Below are 26,477 nucleotides of genomic sequence, written 5' to 3'. Positions count from 1 at the left end.
TGCTATTTTTCAATGGTCAGTGAAAACAATATGGATAAAGTGGTTCAAATGATTGTGATTCCATGTTAACTCATTTAGCTGGGGACCCCCTGGAACCCCCCCCCCCCCCCCCCCCCGAGGACCCCTGGGGGTCCCTGGACACCTTGAGAACCACTGGTCTAAATAACATAGAGACAAGAAAGAGGAGAGAGGAGAGAGTGGGCGGGGCATCAAGGCCACGGTGACCTCAGGGCAGAAAGGTCAAAATGATTCGAGCTTAGATTGGGTTGCGTAGGAGGCGAGTCGTAAGACGTGGCTTTTGATTGGCTGAAACCAGGGTAGGGAGCACTTGGCTGTGTCAGTTTGGACCAACGCATTTTACTATCTAAACCTAAAGAAAACATTCTAACCTTTCTGTCCACCATGGGGTTGGATTCATAGCCAGAACCCTGCAGACATTCGGGGCGGGGCTTGTCTAAAAACAAGCGCTCCCTTACCGTTCACCTCCTACTGGTACCCTGGTACCCTAACCCTGGTACCCTGGTACCCTGGTACCCTATCCCTAACCCTGGTACCCTGGTACCCTATCCCTAACCCTGGTACCCTGGTACCCTATCCCTAACCCTGGTACCCTGGTACCCTATCCCTAACCCTGGTACCCTATCCCTAACCCTGGTACCCTATCCCTAACCCTGGTACCCTGGTACCCTATCCCTAACCCTGGTACCCTGGTACCCTATCCCTAACCCTGGTACCCTGGTACCCTATCCCTAACCCTGGTACCCTATCCCTAACCCTGGTACCCTGGTACCCTATCCCTAACCCTGGTACCCTATCCCTAACCCTGGTACCCTGGTACCCTATCCCTAACCCTGGTACCCTGGTACCCTAACCTTGTGTGGCCAGACTGTTGTCTCCCACAATGTTCTAATGTTTGCGGTCATACAGTCTGGGACTCAGAAGCTCTGATCATGATTAGAATATAAACCGGATATGAAGCTTCCTCCCCACTTCCGTTTCGTCTTTACAGTCGCGCAAATGTATCCTCATATAAATACAAATCATCTAAGTATACACAGCTTGCTGCTTAGCAGAAATGTAAATTAAAAAGTAAAATGTAAAGATATTTTAAAATATATTTTCGTGAACAGAAGTGCCAGTTTCCTCTCTCGGATTTGGGGAGTTGTAGTTCCAGACTCTATGTAGCATTCAGAGATTGTGGAATAGTTGTCTGGCTACGCGAGACTACCCTAACCCTAACCCTGGTACCCTGGTACCCTAACCCTAACCCTAACCCTGGTACCCTGGTACCCTAACCCTAATCCTGGTACCCTGGTACCCCCTAACCCTAACCTCTCCGCTTTTTACCTTTGCATTTGCAGATGCGGAGCTCTGTCGACAGGTTGCGTTTTTTTCTTTTTTTTTTTGACGATGTGTTCCCTGATTGCCCTTTAAACCCTAACCCTGGTCAGTAGTGTTGAAATGAAGATCTCTGTAATGTTTCCATTAAACCAAGCATTACAACTAGTATTATAACTAGTATTATGTTGAAAAGGTTTTCATAGAGTGCAGTATGTATGTACAGTATATACAGTAGACATGGGGTCTTCAAAGCTTTTTGTATCAAATTGTGTTGCATATTTCCATAGCTTTCATAGACTTGTTTGACAGCATTATGATCAGTGTTGTGTCAATTAATGTTTGTTTGTTTGTTGTTTGCTCTTTTCTCCTCTTTGGTGAATAAAGGTTAGGGATAAAGGTTTTTTTAAGGGATAAAGGTTTTTTTAGGGATAAAGGTTTTTTTAGGGATAAAGGTTTTTTTTAGGGATAAAGGTTTTTTTAGGGATAAAGGTTTTTTTAGGGATAAAGGTTTTTTTAGGGATAAAGGTTTTTTTAGGGATAAAGGTTTTTTTAGGGATAAAGGTTTTTTTTAGGGATAAAGGTTTTTTTTAGGGATAAAGGTTTTTTTAGGGATAAAGGTTAGGGTTAGGGTTAGTAGTTAATGTAAAACAGTTCCTATCACACAAAGATTTGGCGGGCCCCCCTGTTGTAACTCTGAGGACCCCCTAGGGGTCTCGGACCCCCTGTTGAAGACCCATGGTATACTGTATCTGGGACAGAGACTAAAGTTACACAACAGAGTTTAAAAACAACATTAAAACGCATTTTGACACAACACTCTGCATGGGCGACAGGAAATGATGTCACACAGTCCAGTGGGGACAGGAAGTGATGTCAGAGTAGAGCTCAGTGCATTGCTTTTCTCTCGCCGGTGGGTGTCCTGGGCTTACACTGCCCCCTTCTGGGCCTGCTCTGTAGGCACACTGTAGATCCTGTATAGACAGACAGACAGACAGACAGACAGACAGCTCTGTGTTATACTTCATTTTACGATGGTGTCACACAGTGAAAATAGCCGATCTACAAGCTCACAACATGTATTATTGTGAAAGATTGTGAGCTTGTAGGTCGGTTGATGACCAAACAAATAGGATCACGATAAGACAGCATGGTCGTCATGACTACAGTAACTGTGTGTACAGTAGTGTGTGTGTGTGTGTGTGTGTGTGTGTGTGTGTGTGTGTGTGTGTGTGTGTGTGTGTGTGTGTGTGTGTGTGTGTGTGTGTGTGTGTCTTAAGGGTGGAGTTGTGTCATTAAGACTGTTTTGAGCCCAGACGTCAGTCAGCACCCCCCCCCCCCCCCCCCTCCCCCCTCCTCCCCACTTTGGTCCCAGCCAGTAATCCTGCACAAGAATTTAACCCCTCGCAGATCTGCTAGCTTGTCTGGTTGCGTTGCTTACTGTATGACTGGATGCAGTGCTCTGTGAGGACAATTTAATCTCCAACTCCTTTCTATGATAAGGCCTCTACACTCTGTGATAAGACCTCTAGTCTACACACTGCCTCTACACACTGCCTCTACACACTGCCCGACATTTGAAGTGGTCGGCGAGTGAACAGATCGTTAAGCATTTCACATTGCACGAGTTTCTCGAGTAATATTGTGGTTCTATGCGGGAGGACTAGCCACGGTGCGTGGCTGTAATGTGCTCCCATTGGCTGTAGCGTGCACTAGATAGGGGCCGATTATCCAACAAGTTTGAAATCTAAAAGTTATCGGGAACCCCTCGCCGACCGTACTTTATCGGGGTGTTTCTTCTCGGAGTAACTTAAATGGTAAATGGTGCATTTATATAGCGCTTCAATCCGAAGCGCTTTTACATTGATTGTGCTAACTTACACACTGTACCTTACACACTGTGTGTAGTACCTTACACACTGTGTGTAGTAACTTACACACTGTGTGTAGTACCTTACACACTGTGTGTAGTACCTTACACACTGTAGCTTACACACTACACACTGTGTGTAGTACCTTACACACTGTGTGTAGTACCTTACACACTGTGTGTAGTACCTTACACACTGTGTGTAGTACCTTACACACTGCGCGATCAACACCTCATCATCATCGCCGAGGAGCCCGATCTGGACTGAGACGGTGGTTTTGTCGGCGATCACCAAAAAATATCCCCGAGAGCCAAATGGGGTCAAATATGGTACAGTGTGTAGGGGTCCTTACTGAGCTTTCTTAACTCGCCTTTAAGGCACTTTAATGTATATTTAAGTTGACATGATGTCATACAGCACAGATGAAGGTTGTTCTGTCTGCTCTGCAGTTCACCAAGCCAACTTATATATATGAATATAAGTGTCTTAAAGGACAGTTCACCGTGCCAACTTATATATATATGAATATAAGTGCCTTAAAGGACAGTTCACCATGCCAACTTATATATATATGAATATAAGTGTCTTAAAGGACAGTACACCAAGCCAACTTATATATATATGAATATAAGTGCCTTAAAGGACAGTTCACCGTGCCAACTTATATATATATGAATATAAGTGCCTTAAAGGACAGTTCACCATGCCAACTTATATATATATATATGAATATAAGTGCCTTAAAGGACAGTTCACCATGCCAACTTATATATATGAATATAAGTGCCTTAAAGGACAGTTCACCATGCCAACTTATATATATATATATGAATATAAGTGCCTTAAAGGACAGTTCACCATGCCAACTTATATATATATATATGAATATAAGTGTCTTAAAGGACAGTTCACCATGCCAACTTATATATATATGAATATAAGTGCCTTAAAGGACAGTTCACCATGCCAACTTATATATATATATATGAATATAAGTGCCTTAAAGGACAGTTCACCATGCCAACTTATATATATGAATATAAGTGCCTTAAAGGACAGTTCACCATGCCAACTTATATATATATATATGAATATAAGTGCCTTAAAGGACAGTTCACCATGCCAACTTATATATATATATATGAATATAAGTGTCTTAAAGGACAGTTCACCATGCCAACTTATATATATATGAATATAAGTGCCTTAAAGGACAGTTCACCATGCCAACTTATATATATATATATGAATATAAGTGCCTTAAAGGACAGTTCACCATGCCAACTTATATATATATATATGAATATAAGTGCCTTAAAGGACAGTTCACCATGCCAACTTATATATATATATATGAATATAAGTGCCTTAAAGGACAGTTCACCATGCCAACTTATATATATATATGAATATAAGTGCCTTAAAGGACAGTTCACCATGCCAACTTATATATATATATATGAATATAAGTGTCTTAAAGGACAGTTCACCATGCCAACTTATATATATATATATGAATATAAGTGCCTTAAAGGACAGTTCACCATGCCAACTTATATATATATATATGAATATAAGTGCCTTAAAGGACAGTTCACCATGCCAACTTATATATATATATATGAATATAAGTGCCTTAAAGGACAGTTCACCATGCCAACTTATATATATATATATGAATATAAGTGCCTTAAAGGACAGTTCACCATGCCAACTTATATATATATATGAATATAAGTGCCTTAAAGGACAGTTCACCATGCCAACTTATATATATATATATGAATATAAGTGCCTTAAAGGACAGTTCACCATGCCAACTTATATATATATATATGAATATAAGTGCCTTAAAGGACAGTTCACCATGCCAACTTATATATATATATATGAATATAAGTGCCTTAAAGGACAGTTCACCATGCCAACTTATATATATATATATGAATATAAGTGCCTTAAAGGACAGTTCACCATGCCAACTTATATATATATATATGAATATAAGTGCCTTAAAGGACAGTTCACCATGCCAACTTATATATATATATATGAATATAAGTGCCTTAAAGGACAGTTCACCATGCCAACTTATATATATATATATGAATATAAGTGTCTTAAAGGACAGTTCACCATGCCAACTTATATATATATATATGAATATAAGTGCCTTAAAGGACAGTTCACCATGCCAACTTATATATATATATATGAATATAAGTGCCTTAAAGGACAGTTCACCATGCCAACTTATATATATATATATGAATATAAGTGCCTTAAAGGACAGTTCACCATGCCAACTTATATATATATATATGAATATAAGTGCCTTAAAGGACAGTTCACCATGCCAACTTATATATATATATATGAATATAAGTGTCTTAAAGGACAGTTCACCATGCCAACTTATATATATATATATGAATATAAGTGTCTTAAAGGACAGTTCACCATGCCAACTTATATATATATATGAATATAAGTGCCTTAAAGGACAGTTCACCATGCCAACTTATATATATATGAATATAAGTGCCTTAAAGGACAGTTCACCATGCCAACTTATATATATATATATGAATATAAGTGCCTTAAAGGACAGTTCACCATGCCAACTTATATATATATATATGAATATAAGTGCCTTAAAGGACAGTTCACCATGCCAACTTATATATATATATATGAATATAAGTGCCTTAAAGGACAGTTCACCATGCCAACTTATATATATATATATGAATATAAGTGCCTTAAAGGACAGTTCACCATGCCAACTTATATATATATATATGAATATAAGTGCCTTAAAGGACAGTTCACCATGCCAACTTATATATATATATATGAATATAAGTGCCTTAAAGGACAGTTCACCATGCCAACTTATATATATATATATGAATATAAGTGTCTTAAAGGACAGTTCACCATGCCAACTTATATATATATATGAATATAAGTGCCTTAAAGGACAGTTCACCATGCCAACTTATATATATATGAATATAAGTGCCTTAAAGGACAGTTCACCATGCCAACTTATATATATATATATGAATATAAGTGTCTTAAAGGACAGTTCACCATGCCAACTTATATATATATATATGAATATAAGTGTCTTAAAGGACAGTACACCATGCCAACTTATATATATATGAATATAAGTGCCTTAAAGGACAGTTCACCGTGCCAACTTATATATATATATATGAATATAAGTGCCTTAAAGGACAGTTCACCATGCCAACTTATATATATATATATGAATATAAGTGCCTTAAAGGACAGTTCACCATGCCAACTTATATATATATATATGAATATAAGTGTCTTAAAGGACAGTTCACCATGCCAACTTATATATATATATGAATATAAGTGCCTTAAAGGACAGTTCACCATGCCAACTTATATATATATATATGAATATAAGTGTCTTAAAGGGACAGTTCACCATGCCAACTTATATATATATATGAATATAAGTGTCTTAAAGGACAGTTCACCATGCCAACTTATATATATATATATGAATATAAGTGTCTTAAAGGACAGTTCACCATGCCAACTTATATATATATATATGAATATAAGTGCCTTAAAGGACAGTTCACCATGCAACTTATATATATATATATGAATATAAGTGTCTTAAAGGACAGTTCACCATGCCAACTTATATATATATATATGAATATAAGTGTCTTAAAGGACAGTTCACCATGCCAACTTATATATATATATATGAATATAAGTGCCTTAAAGGACAGTTCACCATGCCAACTTATATATATATATATGAATATAAGTGCCTTAAAGGACAGTTCACCGTGCCAACTTATATATATATATATGAATATAAGTGTCTTAAAGGACAGTTCACCATGCCAACTTATATATATGAATATAAGTGCCTTAAAGGACAGTTCACCATGCCAACTTTATATATATGAATATAAGTGCCTTAAAGGACAGTTCACCATGCCAACTTATATATATATATGAATATAAGTGCCTTAAAGGACAGTTCACCATGCCAACTTATATATATGAATATAAGTGCCTTAAAGGACAGTTCACCATGCCAACTTATATATATGAATATAAGTGCCTTAAAGGACAGTTCACCATGCCAACTTATATATATGAATATAAGTGCCTTAAAGGACAGTTCACCATGCCAACTTATATATATATGAATATAAGTGTCTTAAAGGACAGTTCACCATGCCAACTTATATATATATGAATATAAGTGCCTTAAAGGACAGTTCACATGCAACTTATATATATATATGAATATAAGTGTCTTAAAGGACAGTTCACCATGCAACTTATATATATATATATGAATATAAGTGCCTTAAAGGACAGTTCACCATGCCAACTTATATATATATGAATATAAGTGTCTTAAAGGACAGTTCACCATGCCAACTTATATATATATATATGAATATAAGTGTCTTAAAGGACAGTTCACCATGCCAACTTATATATATATATATGAATATAAGTGTCTTAAAGGACAGTTCACCATGCCAACTTATATATATATATATGAATATAAGTGTCTTAAAGGACAGTTCACCATGCCAACTTATATATATATATGAATATAAGTGCCTTAAAGGACAGTTCACCATGCCAACTTATATATATATATATGAATATAAGTGTCTTAAAGGACAGTTCACCATGCCAACTTATATATATATGAATATAAGTGCCTTAAAGGACAGTTCACCATGCCAACTTATATATATAATATATGAATATAAGTGCCTTAAAGGACAGTTCACCATGCCAACTTATATATATATATGAATATAAGTGTCTTAAAGGACAGTTCACCATGCCAACTTATATATATATGAATATAAGTGTCTTAAAGGACAGTTCACCATGCAACTTATATATATATATATGAATATAAGTGCCTTAAAGGACAGTTCACCATGCCAACTTATATATATATATATGAATATAAGTGTCTTAAAGGACAGTTCACCATGCCAACTTATATATATATATATGAATATAAGTGCCTTAAAGGACAGTTCACCATGCCAACTTATATATATATATATGAATATAAGTGCCTTAAAGGACAGTTCACCATGCCAACTTATATATATATATATGAATATAAGTGTCTTAAAGGACAGTTCACCATGCCAACTTATATATATATATGAATATAAGTGTCTTAAAGGACAGTTCACCATGCCAACTTATATATATATGAATATAAGTGTCTTAAAGGACAGTTCACCATGCCAACTTATATATATATATGAATATAAGTGCCTTAAAGGACAGTTCACCATGCCAACTTATATATATATATATGAATATAAGTGCCTTAAAGGACAGTTCACCATGCCAACTTATATATATATGAATATAAGTGTCTTAAAGGACAGTTCACCATGCCAACTTTATATATATATATGAATATAAGTGCCTTAAAGGACAGTTCACCATGCCAACTTATATATATATATGAATATAAGTGCCTTAAAGGACAGTTCACCATGCCAACTTATATATATATGAATATAAGTGTCTTAAAGGACAGTTCACCATGCCAACTTATATATATATATATGAATATAAGTGTCTTAAAGGACAGTCACCATGCCAACTTATATATATATATATGAATATAAGTGCCTTAAAGGACAGTTCACCATGCCAACTTATATATATATATATGAATATAAGTGTCTTAAAGGACAGTTCACCATGCCAACTTATATATATATATATGAATATAAGTGTCTTAAAGGACAGTTCACCATGCCAACTTATATATATATATATGAATATAAGTGCCTTAAAGGACAGTTCACCATGCCAACTTATATATATATATATGAATATAAGTGCCTTAAAGGACAGTTCACCATGCCAACTTATATATATATATGAATATAAGTGCCTTAAAGGACAGTTCACCATGCCAACTTATATATATATATAGAATATAAGTGTCTTAAAGGACAGTTCACCATGCCAACTTATATATATATATATGAATATAAGTGCCTTAAAGGACAGTTCACCATGCCAACTTATATATATATATGAATATAAGTGCCTTAAAGGACAGTTCACCATGCCAACTTATATATATATATATGAATATAAGTGTCTTAAAGGACAGTTCACCATGCCAACTTATATATATATATATGAATATAAGTGCCTTAAAGGACAGTTCACCATGCCAACTTATATATATATATATGAATATAAGTGCCTTAAAGGACAGTTCACCATGCCAACTTATATATATATGAATATAAGTGTCTTAAAGGACAGTTCACCATGCCAACTTATATATATATATGAATATAAGTGTCTTAAAGGACAGTTCACCATGCCAACTTATATATATATGAATATAAGTGTCTTAAAGGACAGTTCACCATGCCAACTTATATATATATATGAATATAAGTGCCTTAAAGGACAGTTCACCATGCCAACTTATATATATATATATGAATATAAGTGCCTTAAAGGACAGTTCACCATGCCAACTTATATATATATGAATATAAGTGTCTTAAAGGACAGTACACCATGCCAACTTATATATATATATATGAATATAAGTGCCTTAAAGGACAGTTCACCATGCCAACTTATATATATATGAATATAAGTGTCTTAAAGGACAGTTCACCATGCCAACTTATATATATATATGAATATAAGTGCCTTAAAGGACAGTTCACCATGCCAACTTATATATATATGAATATAAGTGCCTTAAAGGACAGTTCACCATGCCAACTTATATATATGAATATAAGTGCCTTAAAGGACAGTTCACCATGCCAACTTATATATATATGAATATAAGTGTCTTAAAGGACAGTTCACCATGCCAACTTATATATATATGAATATAAGTGTCTTAAAGGACAGTTCACCATGCCAACTTATATATATATATGAATATAAGTGTCTTAAAGGACAGTTCACCATGCCAACTTATATATATATGAATATAAGTGTCTTAAAGGACAGTTCACCATGCCAACTTATATATATATATGAATATAAGTGCCTTAAAGGACAGTTCACCATGCCAACTTATATATATATATATGAATATAAGTGCCTTAAAGGACAGTTCACCATGCCAACTTATATATATATGAATATAAGTGTCTTAAAGGACAGTTCACCATGCCAACTTATATATATATATGAATATAAGTGCCTTAAAGGACAGTTCACCATGCCAACTTATATATATATATATGAATATAAGTGCCTTAAAGGACAGTTCACCATGCCAACTTATATATATATGAATATAAGTGTCTTAAAGGACAGTTCACCATGCCAACTTATATATATATATATGAATATAAGTGTCTTAAAGGACAGTTCACCATGCCAACTTATATATATATATATGAATATAAGTGCCTTAAAGGACAGTTCACCATGCCAACTTATATATATATATATGAATATAAGTGTCTTAAAGGACAGTTCACCATGCCAACTTATATATATATATATGAATATAAGTGTCTTAAAGGACAGTTCACCATGCCAACTTATATATATATATATGAATATAAGTGCCTTAAAGGACAGTTCACCATGCCAACTTATATATATATATGAATATAAGTGTCTTAAAGGACAGTACACCATGCCAACTTATATATATATGAATATAAGTGCCTTAAAGGACAGTTCACCATGCCAACTTATATATATATGAATATAAGTGTCTTAAAGGACAGTACACCATGCCAACTTATATATATATGAATATAAGTGTCTTAAAGGACAGTTCACCATGCCAACTTATATATATATGAATATAAGTGTCTTAAAGGACAGTTCACCATGCCAACTTATATATATATGAATATAAGTGCCTTAAAGGACAGTTCACCATGCCAACTTATATATATATATATGAATATAAGTGTCTTAAAGGACAGTTCACCATGCCAACTTATATATATATATATATGAATATAAGTGCCTTAAAGGACAGTTCACCATGCCAACTTATATATATATATATGAATATAAGTGTCTTAAAGGACAGTTCACCATGCCAACTTATATATATATATATGAATATAAGTGCCTTAAAGGACAGTTCACCATGCCAACTTATATATATATATATGAATATAAGTGTCTTAAAGGACAGTTCACCATGCCAACTTATATATATATATATGAATATAAGTGTCTTAAAGGACAGTTCACCATGCCAACTTATATATATATATATGAATATAAGTGTCTTAAAGGACAGTTCACCATGCCAACTTATATATATATATATGAATATAAGTGTCTTAAAGGACAGTTCACCATGCCAACTTATATATATATATATGAATATAAGTGTCTTAAAGGACAGTTCACCATGCCAACTTATATATATATATATGAATATAAGTGCCTTAAAGGACAGTTCACCATGCCAACTTATATATATATGAATATAAGTGCCTTAAAGGACAGTTCACCATGCCAACTTATATATATATATGAATATAAGTGCCTTAAAGGACAGTTCACCATGCCAACTTATATATATATATATGAATATAAGTGTCTTAAAGGACAGTTCACCATGCCAACTTATATATATATATATGAATATAAGTGCCTTAAAGGACAGTTCACCATGCCAACTTATATATATATATATGAATATAAGTGCCTTAAAGGACAGTTCACCATGCCAACTTATATATATATATGAATATAAGTGTCTTAAAGGACAGTTCACCATGCCAACTTATATATATATATGAATATAAGTGCCTTAAAGGACAGTTCACCATGCCAACTTATATATATATATATGAATATAAGTGTCTTAAAGGACAGTTCACCATGCCAACTTATATATATATATATGAATATAAGTGTCTTAAAGGACAGTTCACCATGCCAACTTATATATATATATATGAATATAAGTGCCTTAAAGGACAGTTCACCATGCCAACTTATATATATATATGAATATAAGTGTCTTAAAGGACAGTTCACCATGCCAACTTATATATATATGAATATAAGTGTCTTAAAGGACAGTTCACCATGCCAACTTATATATATATGAATATAAGTGTCTTAAAGGACAGTTCACCATGCCAACTTATATATATATATATGAATATAAGTGCCTTAAAGGACAGTTCACCATGCCAACTTATATATATATGAATATAAGTGTCTTAAAGGACAGTTCACCATGCCAACTTATATATATATGAATATAAGTGTCTTAAAGGACAGTTCACCATGCCAACTTATATATATATGAATATAAGTGTCTTAAAGGACAGTTCACCATGCCAACTTATATATATATGAATATAAGTGTCTTAAAGGACAGTTCACCATGCCAACTTATATATATATATATGAATATAAGTGTCTTAAAGGACAGTTCACCATGCCAACTTATATATATATATATGAATATAAGTGCCTTAAAGGACAGTTCACCATGCCAACTTATATATATATGAATATAAGTGTCTTAAAGGACAGTTCACCATGCCAACTTATATATATATGAATATAAGTGTCTTAAAGGACAGTTCACCATGCCAACTTATATATATATGAATATAAGTGTCTTAAAGGACAGTTCACCATGCCAACTTATATATATATGAATATAAGTGTCTTAAAGGACAGTTCACCATGCCAACTTATATATATATATATGAATATAAGTGTCTTAAAGGACAGTTCACCATGCCAACTTATATATATATGAATATAAGTGTCTTAAAGGACAGTTCACCATGCCAACTTATATATATATATATGAATATAAGTGTCTTAAAGGACAGTTCACCATGCCAACTTATATATATATGAATATAAGTGTCTTAAAGGACAGTTCACCATGCCAACTTATATATATATGAATATAAGTGTCTTAAAGGACAGTTCACCATGCCAACTTATATATATATATATGAATATAAGTGTCTTAAAGGACAGTTCACCATGCCAACTTATATATATATATATGAATATAAGTGTCTTAAAGGACAGTTCACCATGCCAACTTATATATATATGAATATAAGTGTCTTAAAGGACAGTTCACCATGCCAACTTATATATATATGAATATAAGTGTCTTAAAGGACAGTTCACCATGCCAACTTATATATATATATATGAATATAAGTGTCTTAAAGGACAGTTCACCATGCCAACTTATATATATATATATGAATATAAGTGTCTTAAAGGACAGTTCACCATGCCAACTTATATATATATATATGAATATAAGTGTCTTAAAGGACAGTTCACCATGCCAACTTATATATATATATATGAATATAAGTGCCTTAAAGGACAGTTCACCATGCCAACTTATATATATATATATGAATATAAGTGCCTTAAAGGACAGTTCACCATGCCAACTTATATATATATGAATATAAGTGTCTTAAAGGACAGTTCACCATGCCAACTTATATATATATGAATATAAGTGTCTTAAAGGACAGTTCACCATGCCAACTTATATATATATGAATATAAGTGTCTTAAAGGACAGTTCACCATGCCAACTTATATATATATATATGAATATAAGTGTCTTAAAGGACAGTTCACCATGCCAACTTATATATATATATATGAATATAAGTGCCTTAAAGGACAGTTCACCATGCCAACTTATATATATATGAATATAAGTGCCTTAAAGGACAGTTCACCATGCCAACTTATATATATATATATGAATATAAGTGTCTTAAAGGACAGTTCACCATGCCAACTTATATATATATATATGAATATAAGTGCCTTAAAGGACAGTTCACCATGCCAACTTATATATATATATATGAATATAAGTGTCTTAAAGGACAGTACACCATGCCAACTTATATATATATGAATATAAGTGTCTTAAAGGACAGTTCACCATGCCAACTTATATATATATGAATATAAGTGTCTTAAAGGACAGTTCACCATGCCAACTTATATATATATGAATATAAGTGCCTTAAAGGACAGTTCACCATGCCAACTTATATATATATATGAATATAAGTGTCTTAAAGGACAGTTCACCATGCCAACTTATATATATATATGAATATAAGTGCCTTAAAGGACAGTTCACCATGCCAACTTATATATATATATATGAATATAAGTGTCTTAAAGGACAGTTCACCATGCCAACTTATATATATATATATGAATATAAGTGCCTTAAAGGACAGTTCACCATGCCAACTTATATATATATATATGAATATAAGTGCCTTAAAGGACAGTTCACCATGCCAACTTATATATATATATATGAATATAAGTGTCTTAAAGGACAGTTCACCATGCCAACTTATATATATATATATGAATATAAGTGCCTTAAAGGACAGTTCACCATGCCAACTTATATATATATGAATATAAGTGTCTTAAAGGACAGTTCACCATGCCAACTTATATATATATATATGAATATAAGTGTCTTAAAGGACAGTTCACCATGCCAACTTATATATATATGAATATAAGTGTCTTAAAGGACAGTTCACCATGCCAACTTATATATATATGAATATAAGTGTCTTAAAGGACAGTTCACCATGCCAACTTATATATATATGAATATAAGTGTCTTAAAGGACAGTTCACCATGCCAACTTATATATATATATATGAATATAAGTGTCTTAAAGGACAGTTCACCATGCCAACTTATATATATATATATGAATATAAGTGTCTTAAAGGACAGTTCACCATGCCAACTTATATATATATATATGAATATAAGTGCCTTAAAGGACAGTTCACCATGCCAACTTATATATATATGAATATAAGTGTCTTAAAGGACAGTTCACCATGCCAACTTATATATATATGAATATAAGTGTCTTAAAGGACAGTTCACCATGCCAACTTATATATATATGAATATAAGTGTCTTAAAGGACAGTTCACCATGCCAACTTATATATATATATATGAATATAAGTGTCTTAAAGGACAGTTCACCATGCCAACTTATATATATATATATGAATATAAGTGCCTTAAAGGACAGTTCACCATGCCAACTTATATATATATGAATATAAGTGCCTTAAAGGACAGTTCACCATGCCAACTTATATATATATATATGAATATAAGTGTCTTAAAGGACAGTTCACCATGCCAACTTATATATATATATATGAATATAAGTGCCTTAAAGGACAGTTCACCATGCCAACTTATATATATATATATGAATATAAGTGTCTTAAAGGACAGTTCACCATGCCAACTTATATATATATATATGAATATAAGTGCCTTAAAGGACAGTTCACCATGCCAACTTATATATATATATATGAATATAAGTGTCTTAAAGGACAGTACACCATGCCAACTTATATATATATGAATATAAGTGTCTTAAAGGACAGTTCACCATGCCAACTTATATATATATGAATATAAGTGTCTTAAAGGACAGTTCACCATGCCAACTTATATATATATGAATATAAGTGCCTTAAAGGACAGTTCACCATGCCAACTTATATATATATATGAATATAAGTGTCTTAAAGGACAGTTCACCATGCCAACTTATATATATATATGAATATAAGTGCCTTAAAGGACAGTTCACCATGCCAACTTATATATATATATATGAATATAAGTGTCTTAAAGGACAGTTCACCATGCCAACTTATATATATATATATGAATATAAGTGCCTTAAAGGACAGTTCACCATGCCAACTTATATATATATATATGAATATAAGTGTCTTAAAGGACAGTTCACCATGCCAACTTATATATATATATATGAATATAAGTGCCTTAAAGGACAGTTCACCATGCCAACTTATATATATATATATGAATATAAGTGTCTTAAAGGACAGTTCACCATGCCAACTTATATATATATATATGAATATAAGTGCCTTAAAGGACAGTTCACCATGCCAACTTATATATATATGAATATAAGTGTCTTAAAGGACAGTTCACCATGCCAACTTATATATATATATATGAATATAAGTGTCTTAAAGGACAGTTCACCATGCCAACTTATATATATATATATGAATATAAGTGCCTTAAAGGACAGTTCACCATGCCAACTTATATATATATGAATATAAGTGTCTTAAAGGACAGTTCACCATGCCAACTTATATATATATATATGAATATAAGTGCCTTAAAGGACAGTTCACCATGCCAACTTATATATATATATATGAATATAAGTGCCTTAAAGGACAGTTCACCATGCCAACTTATATATATATATATGAATATAAGTGTCTTAAAGGACAGTTCACCATGCCAACTTATATATATATATATGAATATAAGTGCCTTAAAGGACAGTTCACCATGCCAACTTATATATATATGAATATAAGTGTCTTAAAGGACAGTTCACCATGCCAACTTATATATATATATATGAATATAAGTGTCTTAAAGGACAGTACACCATGCCAACTTATATATATATGAATATAAGTGCCTTAAAGGACAGTTCACCATGCCAACTTATATATATATATATGAATATAAGTGTCTTAAAGGACAGTTCACCATGCCAACTTATATATATATATATGAATATAAGTGCCTTAAAGGACAGTTCACCATGCCAACTTATATATATATATATGAATATAAGTGTCTTAAAGGACAGTTCACCATGCCAACTTATATATATATGAATATAAGTGCCTTAAAGGACAGTTCACCATGCCAACTTATATATATATATATGAATATAAGTGCCTTAAAGGACAGTTCACCATGCCAACTTATATATATATATATGAATATAAGTGTCTTAAAGGACAGTTCACCATGCCAACTTATATATATATATATGAATATAAGTGCCTTAAAGGACAGTTCACCATGCCAACTTATATATATATATATGAATATAAGTGCCTTAAAGGACAGTTCACCATGCCAACTTATATATATATATATGAATATAAGTGTCTTAAAGGACAGTTCACCATGCCAACTTATATATATATGAATATAAGTGCCTTAAAGGACAGTTCACCATGCCAACTTATATATATATATATGAATATAAGTGCCTTAAAGGACAGTTCACCATGCCAACTTATATATATATGAATATAAGTGTCTTAAAGGACAGTACACCATGCCAACTTATATATATATATATGAATATAAGTGCCTTAAAGGACAGTTCACCATGCCAACTTATATATATATATATGAATATAAGTGCCTTAAAGGACAGTTCACCATGCCAACTTATATATATATATATGAATATAAGTGCCTTAAAGGACAGTTCACCATGCCAACTTATATATATATATATGAATATAAGTGCCTTAAAGGACAGTTCACCATGCCAACTTATATATATATGAATATAAGTGTCTTAAAGGACAGTACACCATGCCAACTTATATATATATGAATATAAGTGCCTTAAAGGACAGTTCACCATGCCAACTTATATATATATGAATATAAGTGTCTTAAAGGACAGTTCACCATGCCAACTTATATATATATATATGAATATAAGTGTCTTAAAGGACAGTTCACCATGCCAACTTATATATATATATATGAATATAAGTGTCTTAAAGGACAGTACACCATGCCAACTTATATATATATGAATATAAGTGCCTTAAAGGACAGTTCACCATGCCAACTTATATATATATGAATATAAGTGTCTTAAAGGACAGTTCACCATGCCAACTTATATATATATATATGAATATAAGTGTCTTAAAGGACAGTACACCATGCCAACTTATATATATATATATGAATATAAGTGTCTTAAAGGACAGTTCACCATGCCAACTTATATATATATATATGAATATAAGTGTCTTAAAGGACAGTTCACCATGCCAACTTATATATATATATATGAATATAAGTGTCTTAAAGGACAGTTCACCATGCCAACTTATATATATATATATGAATATAAGTGTCTTAAAGGACAGTACACCATGCCAACTTATATATATATGAATATAAGTGCCTTAAAGGACAGTTCACCATGCCAACTTATATATATATGAATATAAGTGTCTTAAAGGACAGTTCACCATGCCAACTTATATATATATGAATATAAGTGTCTTAAAGGACAGTTCACCATGCCAACTTATATATATATGAATATAAGTGTCTTAAAGGACAGTTCACCATGCCAACTTATATATATATGAATATAAGTGCCTTAAAGGACAGTTCACCATGCCAACTTATATATATATGAATATAAGTGCCTTAAAGGACAGTTCACCATGCCAACTTATATATATATATATGAATATAAGTGCCTTAAAGGACAGTTCACCATGCCAACTTATATATATATGAATATAAGTGTCTTAAAGGACAGTTCACCATGCCAACTTATATATATATGAATATAAGTGTCTTAAAGGACAGTTCACCATGCCAACTTATATATATATGAATATAAGTGCCTTAAAGGACAGTTCACCATGCCAACTTATATATATATATGAATATAAGTGTCTTAAAGGACAGTTCACCATGCCAACTTATATATATATATGAATATAAGTGTCTTAAAGGACAGTACACCATGCCAACTTATATATATATGAATATAAGTGCCTTAAAGCAGTGGTTCTCAACCAGTGGTCCGGGGACCACCAGTGGTCCTTGAGGGGGTTCCAGGGGGTCCCCAGCCAAATTTATAGTTAGGAGCCTAATTGACCCTTATGTGTCTGTAACTCAGAGAGTGTACAAATGGAACCAAATGGACCCGTTAGGGTCCATTTGGTTCCATTTGTACACTCTCAGAGTTAAATGAACACTAATGATGGTGATACAGTGTAGATTGGGACCCCAAATAAATCAAAATGGTTGAGTCCCTGGCATATTTTTTCAAATGGGGGTCCGTGGGCCAATATGTGTGAATTTGGGGGTCCCTGACGAGAAAAAGGTTGAAAACCACTGCCTTAAAGGACAGTTCTGTGACAATAGTTTTCAACCATTGTCACAACACAGAAGAGGCTCCACTGATCTCACTGATTTTCAGTTCAGTAATAAATTCAGTTTCGGCACAAAAAAGATTGGGTCAAATTTGTTCTACTGGTTCTCAAAGTGGTTCTCAAACTTTTTCATGTCAAGGACCCCCAGATTGACACGTATTAGCCTGTGGACTCCCATTTGAAAAGATAAGCCAGGGACCCCCAAAAGAGAAGGTTTATATGGCTCTACCAGTGATTCTCAACCATTTTAATTTCAAGGACCCCCAGTTTGACATGCATTAGGCCTACGGACCCCTAGTTAATGGCATTTATATCTCTCTGGAACCCCAATTTATATTGTAAAATCAATGTTAACTTAACTCTGAGAGTTACAGACCTGTAGGGTCCATTTAGTTCCTAACTTTCCATTTAGCTGCATGGGGACCCCCTGAAACTCCCTCAAGGACCCCTGAGGGTCTCCAGACCACACTTTGAGAACCATAGTTCTCTAGATGACTGAACTGTGTGACCTCTGTCTGCAGGTCAGGTCACGTAGAGGCATGCACACAATGCATTACACACTGAACACACAGCCTAACCCCGTACACACACACACACACACACACACACACACACACACACACACACACACACACACACACACACACACACACACACACACACACACACACACACACACACACACACACACACACATACAGCTATAACCCTGGTTGCACAAGCAGCCAAACATAAGAGAGAAAGAAAAAAAAACGTTGTTCTTCTTTCTTTGCTCAACTGGTTCAAGCTGTTCTGCTCTGTGTGTGTGTGTGTGTGTGTGTGTGTGTGTGTGTGTGTGTGTGTGTGTGTGTGTGTGTGTGTGCGTGTGCGCGCGCAGGTCAAGTCTTGTCTTGTTGGATCACAGGACTGACACACTCTGCCTCTGTCTGTCTGTCTGTCTGTCTGTCTGTCTGTCTGTCTGTCTGTCTGTCTGTCTGTCTGTCTGTCTGTCTGTCTGTCTGTCTGTCTGTCTGTCTGTCTGTCTGTCTGTCTGTCTGTCCCTACAGTGTATAGATTATAGTGGTCACATACCTGTGTCCAGGTATGTGACCTCTGACCTCTGACTGATGAATAAGATGAGGCGGGGGTTCTGCTGATCATTAGTTTAATGTTCTGATGTTTGTATGGATATGGAGTTATGGTTATTGTCATAATTAAACGTAATGTTGATATGACACACTGACTGTCACGTAAATAAAAACATGGCACTTCATGTCAAAGAGGTTGCCGACCCCTGCTCTATCTTTATGAGCTTGTAGATCTGCTATTTTCAAAGGGAGTCCAGACAGGCCCTGGTTGGATGGATGGATGGTTGGATGGATGGATGGTTGGATGGATGGTTGGATACTCACGGTTGCATTTCAACACCAGAGTGTTTGTTTTGTTTAAGAGCAACATTTGGCAAGGCAGCAGAAAGAGGACGGGTGTGTGTGTGTGTGTGTGTGTGTGTGTGTGTGTGTGTGTGTGTGTGTGTGTGTGTGTGTGTGTGTGTGTGTGTGTGTGTGTGTGTGTGTGTGTGTGTGTGTGTGTGTGTGTGTGTGTGTGTGTGTGTGTGTGAGACTGTTAGCTCTCAGACCAGTTTTGTAGGCTTGTCGGCTGACTTGGCAGAAAGCAGAACGATGACTCACATGTGTCTCTAATACCACACACACACACACACACACACACACACACACACACACACACACACACACACACACACACACACACACACACACACACACACACACACACACAGGAGCTGGTTTGACAGAACCAGTTCCTTCTCTGAGTCAAACTGTAAAAAGACAAACTTTTCGTTGTGATCTCGTTAAAGATGCTGAGCCCACCCATCCACGTGGTCAGATGGGGGGGACCGCTGGCCTAGTGGTTCAGGTGCATACCATATATAGGCTTTAACAGCGTGTCGCGGGTTCAAATCCCGATCTTGACGGCCTTTGCTGTGTGTCATTGCCCGTCTATCTCTCTCCATGTTTCCTGTCTCGCTCTACTATCTTTATTATTATATACTAGGCCATACCCGGTCGACGCATCCGTGGGGGGATATGCGCACATGATCTGGCAACCCGGGAGGAGACATTCTTTCACACATAAACGCTAATAAGAAGCTGAGATTTGATGAAATTGAAAAACGGACTTCACAGTTAAGTTCAGATGGTAATGGTCAATGGCTGTGTGCAAAATCAGAGCAATTGCTCCAGCCAGTGAGGAGAACCGGGTAGTGACACCACTACAGACAGTCACCACTACAGACAGAGGTTACTAGAATTATAGGATACATAAATATATACATTATATTATTGACTATATACTGTCAATAAATAATGCCTGTTAATAATATGCCAAAAATACCCCAAAAATATAAAAAAAGATTTTCAAATGTGTGTGTGTGTGTGTGTGTGTGTGTGTGTGTGTGTGTGTGTGTGTGTGTGTGTGTGTGTGTGTGTGTGTGTGTGTGTGTGTGTGTGTGTGTGTGTGTGTGTGTGTGTACATAAACTCACCCTTGCTGTCTGTTGTTGAGGTTGCGTCTCACCAAAACCACGGCTGATTGAGTGACAAATAGAAAAGGTTACAGAGGTGACAGACAGGTTACAGAGGTGACAGACAGGTTACAGAGGTGACAGACAGGTTTCAGAGGTGACAGACAGGTTACAGAGGTGACCAACACGTTGTCAACACCATGAGAGTGTAATGTAACCAAATGGACCCTCATTTGTACCGCCGGGTCCATTTGGTTACATGTGTTTAGCTGTAAATGGTTTCAGTGTCAGTTTAAACATAGGGATGCTTAGACACTATGGTTACATGTGTTTAGCTGTAAATGGTTTCAGTGTCAGTTTAAACATAGGGATGCTTAGACACTATGGTTACATGTGTTTAGCTGTAAACAGTTACTGTGTAAACTCTTACCCTCTCTTACTAAATAGGACTCGTGCACATCTTGTTAGACCCCGATTGGACCCATTCCTGTTTTATTCCTGTTCTTTTTCCAATAGGATTGGTGGGTTTAGTAGATTTTATTCAAAGTTTTTACACAGTATAATATAGCAAAATTTTAATATGCCCGATATGGGCTTTATTGATCCTTCAATTCGAGTTGCATTAGTTGCATTATATTTATATATGTGGTTTCTATGCATTATAATCTCTCTTGTAAAATAATGAAATGAAATAATTGAGGAGCCAATGAGCTTGTTATGTCACGATGTGGGGGTGGAGCATTCTGTATAAAATGATGATCACTGACACCTGCTGTATATATAGCTCCTGAGGAAGTGGAAGCGAAACACGGTTTAACACGCTGTGCAAACAATAAAAAAAGCAAAATCAGTCCTGAGGAGTGTGCGGTCCCTTCTTTTGAAGGTTTTCACCTTTTAGCTTTATATATATATATATATATATATATATATATATATATATATATATATATATATATATATATAAATATATATATATATACTAAATAAGATATATAAACTAAATAAGACTCGTGCACAACTTATTGGACCCCGACTGGAGGTGCAGGTCAGCGCAAGAGATATGTATAAAGCTAAAAGGAAAACACCTTCAAAAGAAGGGACCGCACACTCAGGACTGATTTTGCTTTTTTATTTTATTTTATGTTGCACAACGCGTTTCGCTTCCGCTTCCTCAGGTGCACCTGAGGAAGCGGAAGCGAAACGCGTTGTGCAACATAAATATATATATATATATATATATATATATATATATATATATATATATATATATATATATATATATATATATATATATATATATATATATATTAGAAGGTAACTCTTACCCACTATAGCAGCTACAGACAGAGCCACCACACTGACTGCTACCACTACCACGATGAGCAGGAACTGATCTGAAAATAACACACAAACACATCACTGAAACAGTGCTTCTCTCAAACGTCTTCATGTCAAAGACCCCCACATTCTAATGTATTTGACCCCCCCCCCCTGTGTGTGTGTGTCTTAGTGTGCCTTCATCAAGAACAAACTTTATAGAAACATGCTCATATGACATTAAACATGCTACCAATATATCGTCAAAGTCAGGTAGAAACCTTGTATGTCCAAAACCACTTTCCTAGCGAATCGCAAAAATCTACAAGTTCATCTACAAGTTCCAAAGGCATCTCGATGCGACGCAAACTTGTAGATCACCTATTCTCACAACTTTTGCATTAATTTACGGAAAATTCCTAAACTGTTGAAATCTAGAGATACAAGATTTCTGTCTAACAGCAACAATATAACAGCTGCTTGTAGATGAGATGTGGTTCCAAACCTGAATCCTCTTGAACTCCTGTGGTCTTTTCCAGAACAGAATCTGAACCCACATCTGCATCTGTTTTTACCATCGGTAATTCTGGAATAGATTGAGAGAGGGGGGGACAAGTTTAGATGTTTTTTAGGTGTGGTAATTCTGGAATAGATTGTGGATTGGTAACGGTGCGCCTGTGGCCAAATGTGGCCCCTGGGGGTCCCTAACGTGGCCCCTGGGGGGCACATGTGGTCTCTGGTGTGGCTATTCTGAAGGCAGACCCCTGACCAGTGTTGGTGCCAAGTTTGGTGCTGATCGGAGCAATGGTGCGCCTCGCAGATCTGCATGTTTAGTTTGTGACCGCGGTCCACGGTTGGTCCACGGTCCGTCCGTGGTCCGTGGTCCATGGTCCATGGTCCATGGTCCATGGTCAACTCACCCTCCAGGCAATTTTAATATAGGATAATTATGTTCACATTAGGGCTGTCACAATTATGACAGTTTACTTGACATAATTGTGACTAGATTTAATCGTGTTGTTGTTGAATCGTGTTGATTGCAATTGTGTTGAAAATTGGCTTTCAGGCATTGTATTCTAAAGTTGTACAGGGCAGAATATGACAAATAACTTACATAATAATAATAATAATAACAATGAAAAAAACATTATTAGTGGAAATAGCAGATCTAGAATCTCAAAGCATGCCAACATTTATTTTTTATACTTTTTGGGGAAAATAAAACATTAAGAAAATTAAGAAATAAAATAAAAATAAATGGAGTTTGAACTTAAAATATAGGATTTGTAGGAAGGGGGCGTGTCTGATAAAAACGAATATCTCTTAGTATCTTTATTAGAAGCAGAAACTCATAAACCCCAATATCTATTATCATGTGACCCCGTGGGGATGTGTTGTTCTAGGGACAGTGATGTAAGTGTCCAGAGCCCCGGGTTGGACATTAATTAGTTAATTAAACTTCAGCATTAATTATAGATTAGCGATGGTAGGGAGGAATGGAGGTGTGTGTGTGTGTGTGTGTGTGTGTGTGTGTGTGTGTGTGTGTGTGTGTGTGTGTGTGTGTGTGTGTGTGTGTGTGTGTGTGTGTGTGTGTGTGTGTGTGTGTGTGTGTGTGTGTGTGTGTGTCAGATCAGTAATTGCATAACGGCTCCATCACTGTGTTGATGAGGATTGACACCAGGGGGCGCTATGAGAGAATGAGAATGTCAATGTCAATTATCTGACTGGCAGGAAGAGCCACAGATCCCTGCGTGCTGATTGGCCCCCGAGGAGACCCCACCCCCAGGGGGCTCCAGACATGTCCTTGATTCAATTCTGGGCTGTGTAGATCACACACTACACACTATACACACACACACACACACACACACACACACACACACACACACACACACACACACACACACACACACACACACACACACACACACACACACACACACAGCTGACCCCTATAGGGGGTCCCCGGACCCCCAGGTTGAGCCCATCACTCACCTTGCTCTGTCAGAACAACGTGGTTGCTCTTGATTAAATCCTCATCGTCCCAATCTGTGAACACAGCCAACAGAACAGAGACATGAACACATGCATCATACCTCATACAACACGTATGTACTGTATGTCATCTGATTTATCACATCATACATCATACAACACATATGTCATGTGATGTATCATCCATCATAAATCATACAGTGTATTTAAGCTCCACAGCGTTGGAGGAGTTCTCCTTAACCCATTAAGACCTGAGGCCATTCTTTTAAAAAAATCTAAATCCTAACAGTTTTTGGGGAAAAAAAAAAATATATATATAAACTGCTCAAAAAAATAAAGGGAACACTTTGATCTCTTAATTCTTTTGAGTTGTTTTGTTAGCAGTATGTACACAGTTCATGAAAAAACTTAAAAGAATTAAGGGATCAAAGTGTTCCCTTAATTTTTTTGAGCAGTGCATATTTCACGATTTTTCAAAAATAGCAGATCTACAAGCTCATAGCGCGGCACTCGGTGCCGCGCTATGAGCTTGTAGATCTGCTATTTTTGAATAGCCAAAGAAATCTAAAGTGACACAGATGCGTTCCAGGTCTTAAAGCTACAGTATGGTACTTTCAGGGGTGGATTAACCGGTAGGTGCAACGTTGACGCTTCACCGTCCCGTTTCAACGCTTTGCATCTAAATGTCGGCGCTCTTCTGAGATACTTCAGTCTTCTTTCACTTTCTCCCCGCCTTTTGGTGCCCCCCCCCAAGGTTGGTGCCCCCCCAAGGTTGGTGCCCTAAAGCCCTTCCATTAAAGGACAACTTTGTTTTTTTTACAACCAAGGTTTATATTTTAGCTTGTAATTAAAGTAAATAAAAGATGAGTGTTATTTTTTTTTCATTTACTGCCTTCTATAGTTTTAGCAATTTTCGAGATCTTTTTTACAGTGGGCGGGGGCATCTGTCCGGTGGCTAAATATGTATTTTTTACACAATAAAAAAGGTCCTGTGGTCTTTGATGGCCAGATGTGAGTTATTGGGGGCTAGAAGAGCTCCTGTAAATAATAATAAAGAAAACGCCGGGTTATTGTGTAAAAAAAGACATATTTGGCCACCGGACAGAATGCCCCCGCCCACTGTAAAAAAAGATGGCGAAAATTGCTAAAACTATAGAAAGCAGTAAATAAAAAAATGTTAACACTCATCTTTTATTTACTTTAATTACAATCTAAAACATAAACCTTGGTTGTAAAAAAAACAAAGTTGTCCTTTAAGACGGCGCGAGGTACTTTCGATCCGTTGCCCGTTGCCCCCGGTAGCGCAGGCTGTGCAGCCTCTCGTC

The 26,477-nt window shown here is 35.3% G+C and overlaps 1 protein-coding gene across 1 annotated transcript in view; it reads right to left on the bottom strand.

The window, feature by feature from the left end:
- Positions 1 to 1,726: 1,726 nt before the first annotated feature.
- LOC311042385 (uncharacterized protein) overlaps positions 1,727 to 26,477 on the bottom strand; it is a 38,381-nt gene continuing 13,630 nt past the window's right edge. The window contains exons 4-8 of the mRNA XM_084053080.1: positions 25,153 to 25,206; positions 23,663 to 23,743; positions 23,166 to 23,234; positions 21,862 to 21,904; positions 1,727 to 2,312 (exon numbers count right to left, since the gene is read on the bottom strand). Coding sequence (XP_083909206.1) covers positions 2,267 to 2,312; positions 21,862 to 21,904; positions 23,166 to 23,234; positions 23,663 to 23,743; positions 25,153 to 25,206 — 293 coding nt within the window. The 3' untranslated portion in view covers positions 1,727 to 2,266. The remainder of the gene's footprint in view (positions 2,313 to 21,861; positions 21,905 to 23,165; positions 23,235 to 23,662; positions 23,744 to 25,152; positions 25,207 to 26,477) is intronic.

The sequence above is a fragment of the Gymnoscopelus microlampas genome, assembly GCF_963454915.1.
Source record: "Gymnoscopelus microlampas genome assembly, chromosome: 3".
Taxonomy (NCBI): Eukaryota; Metazoa; Chordata; class Actinopteri; order Myctophiformes; family Myctophidae; genus Gymnoscopelus; species Gymnoscopelus microlampas.
The sequence above is the reverse complement of the archived record's forward strand: the minus strand, read 5'-3'. Positions and strand labels throughout refer to the sequence as shown.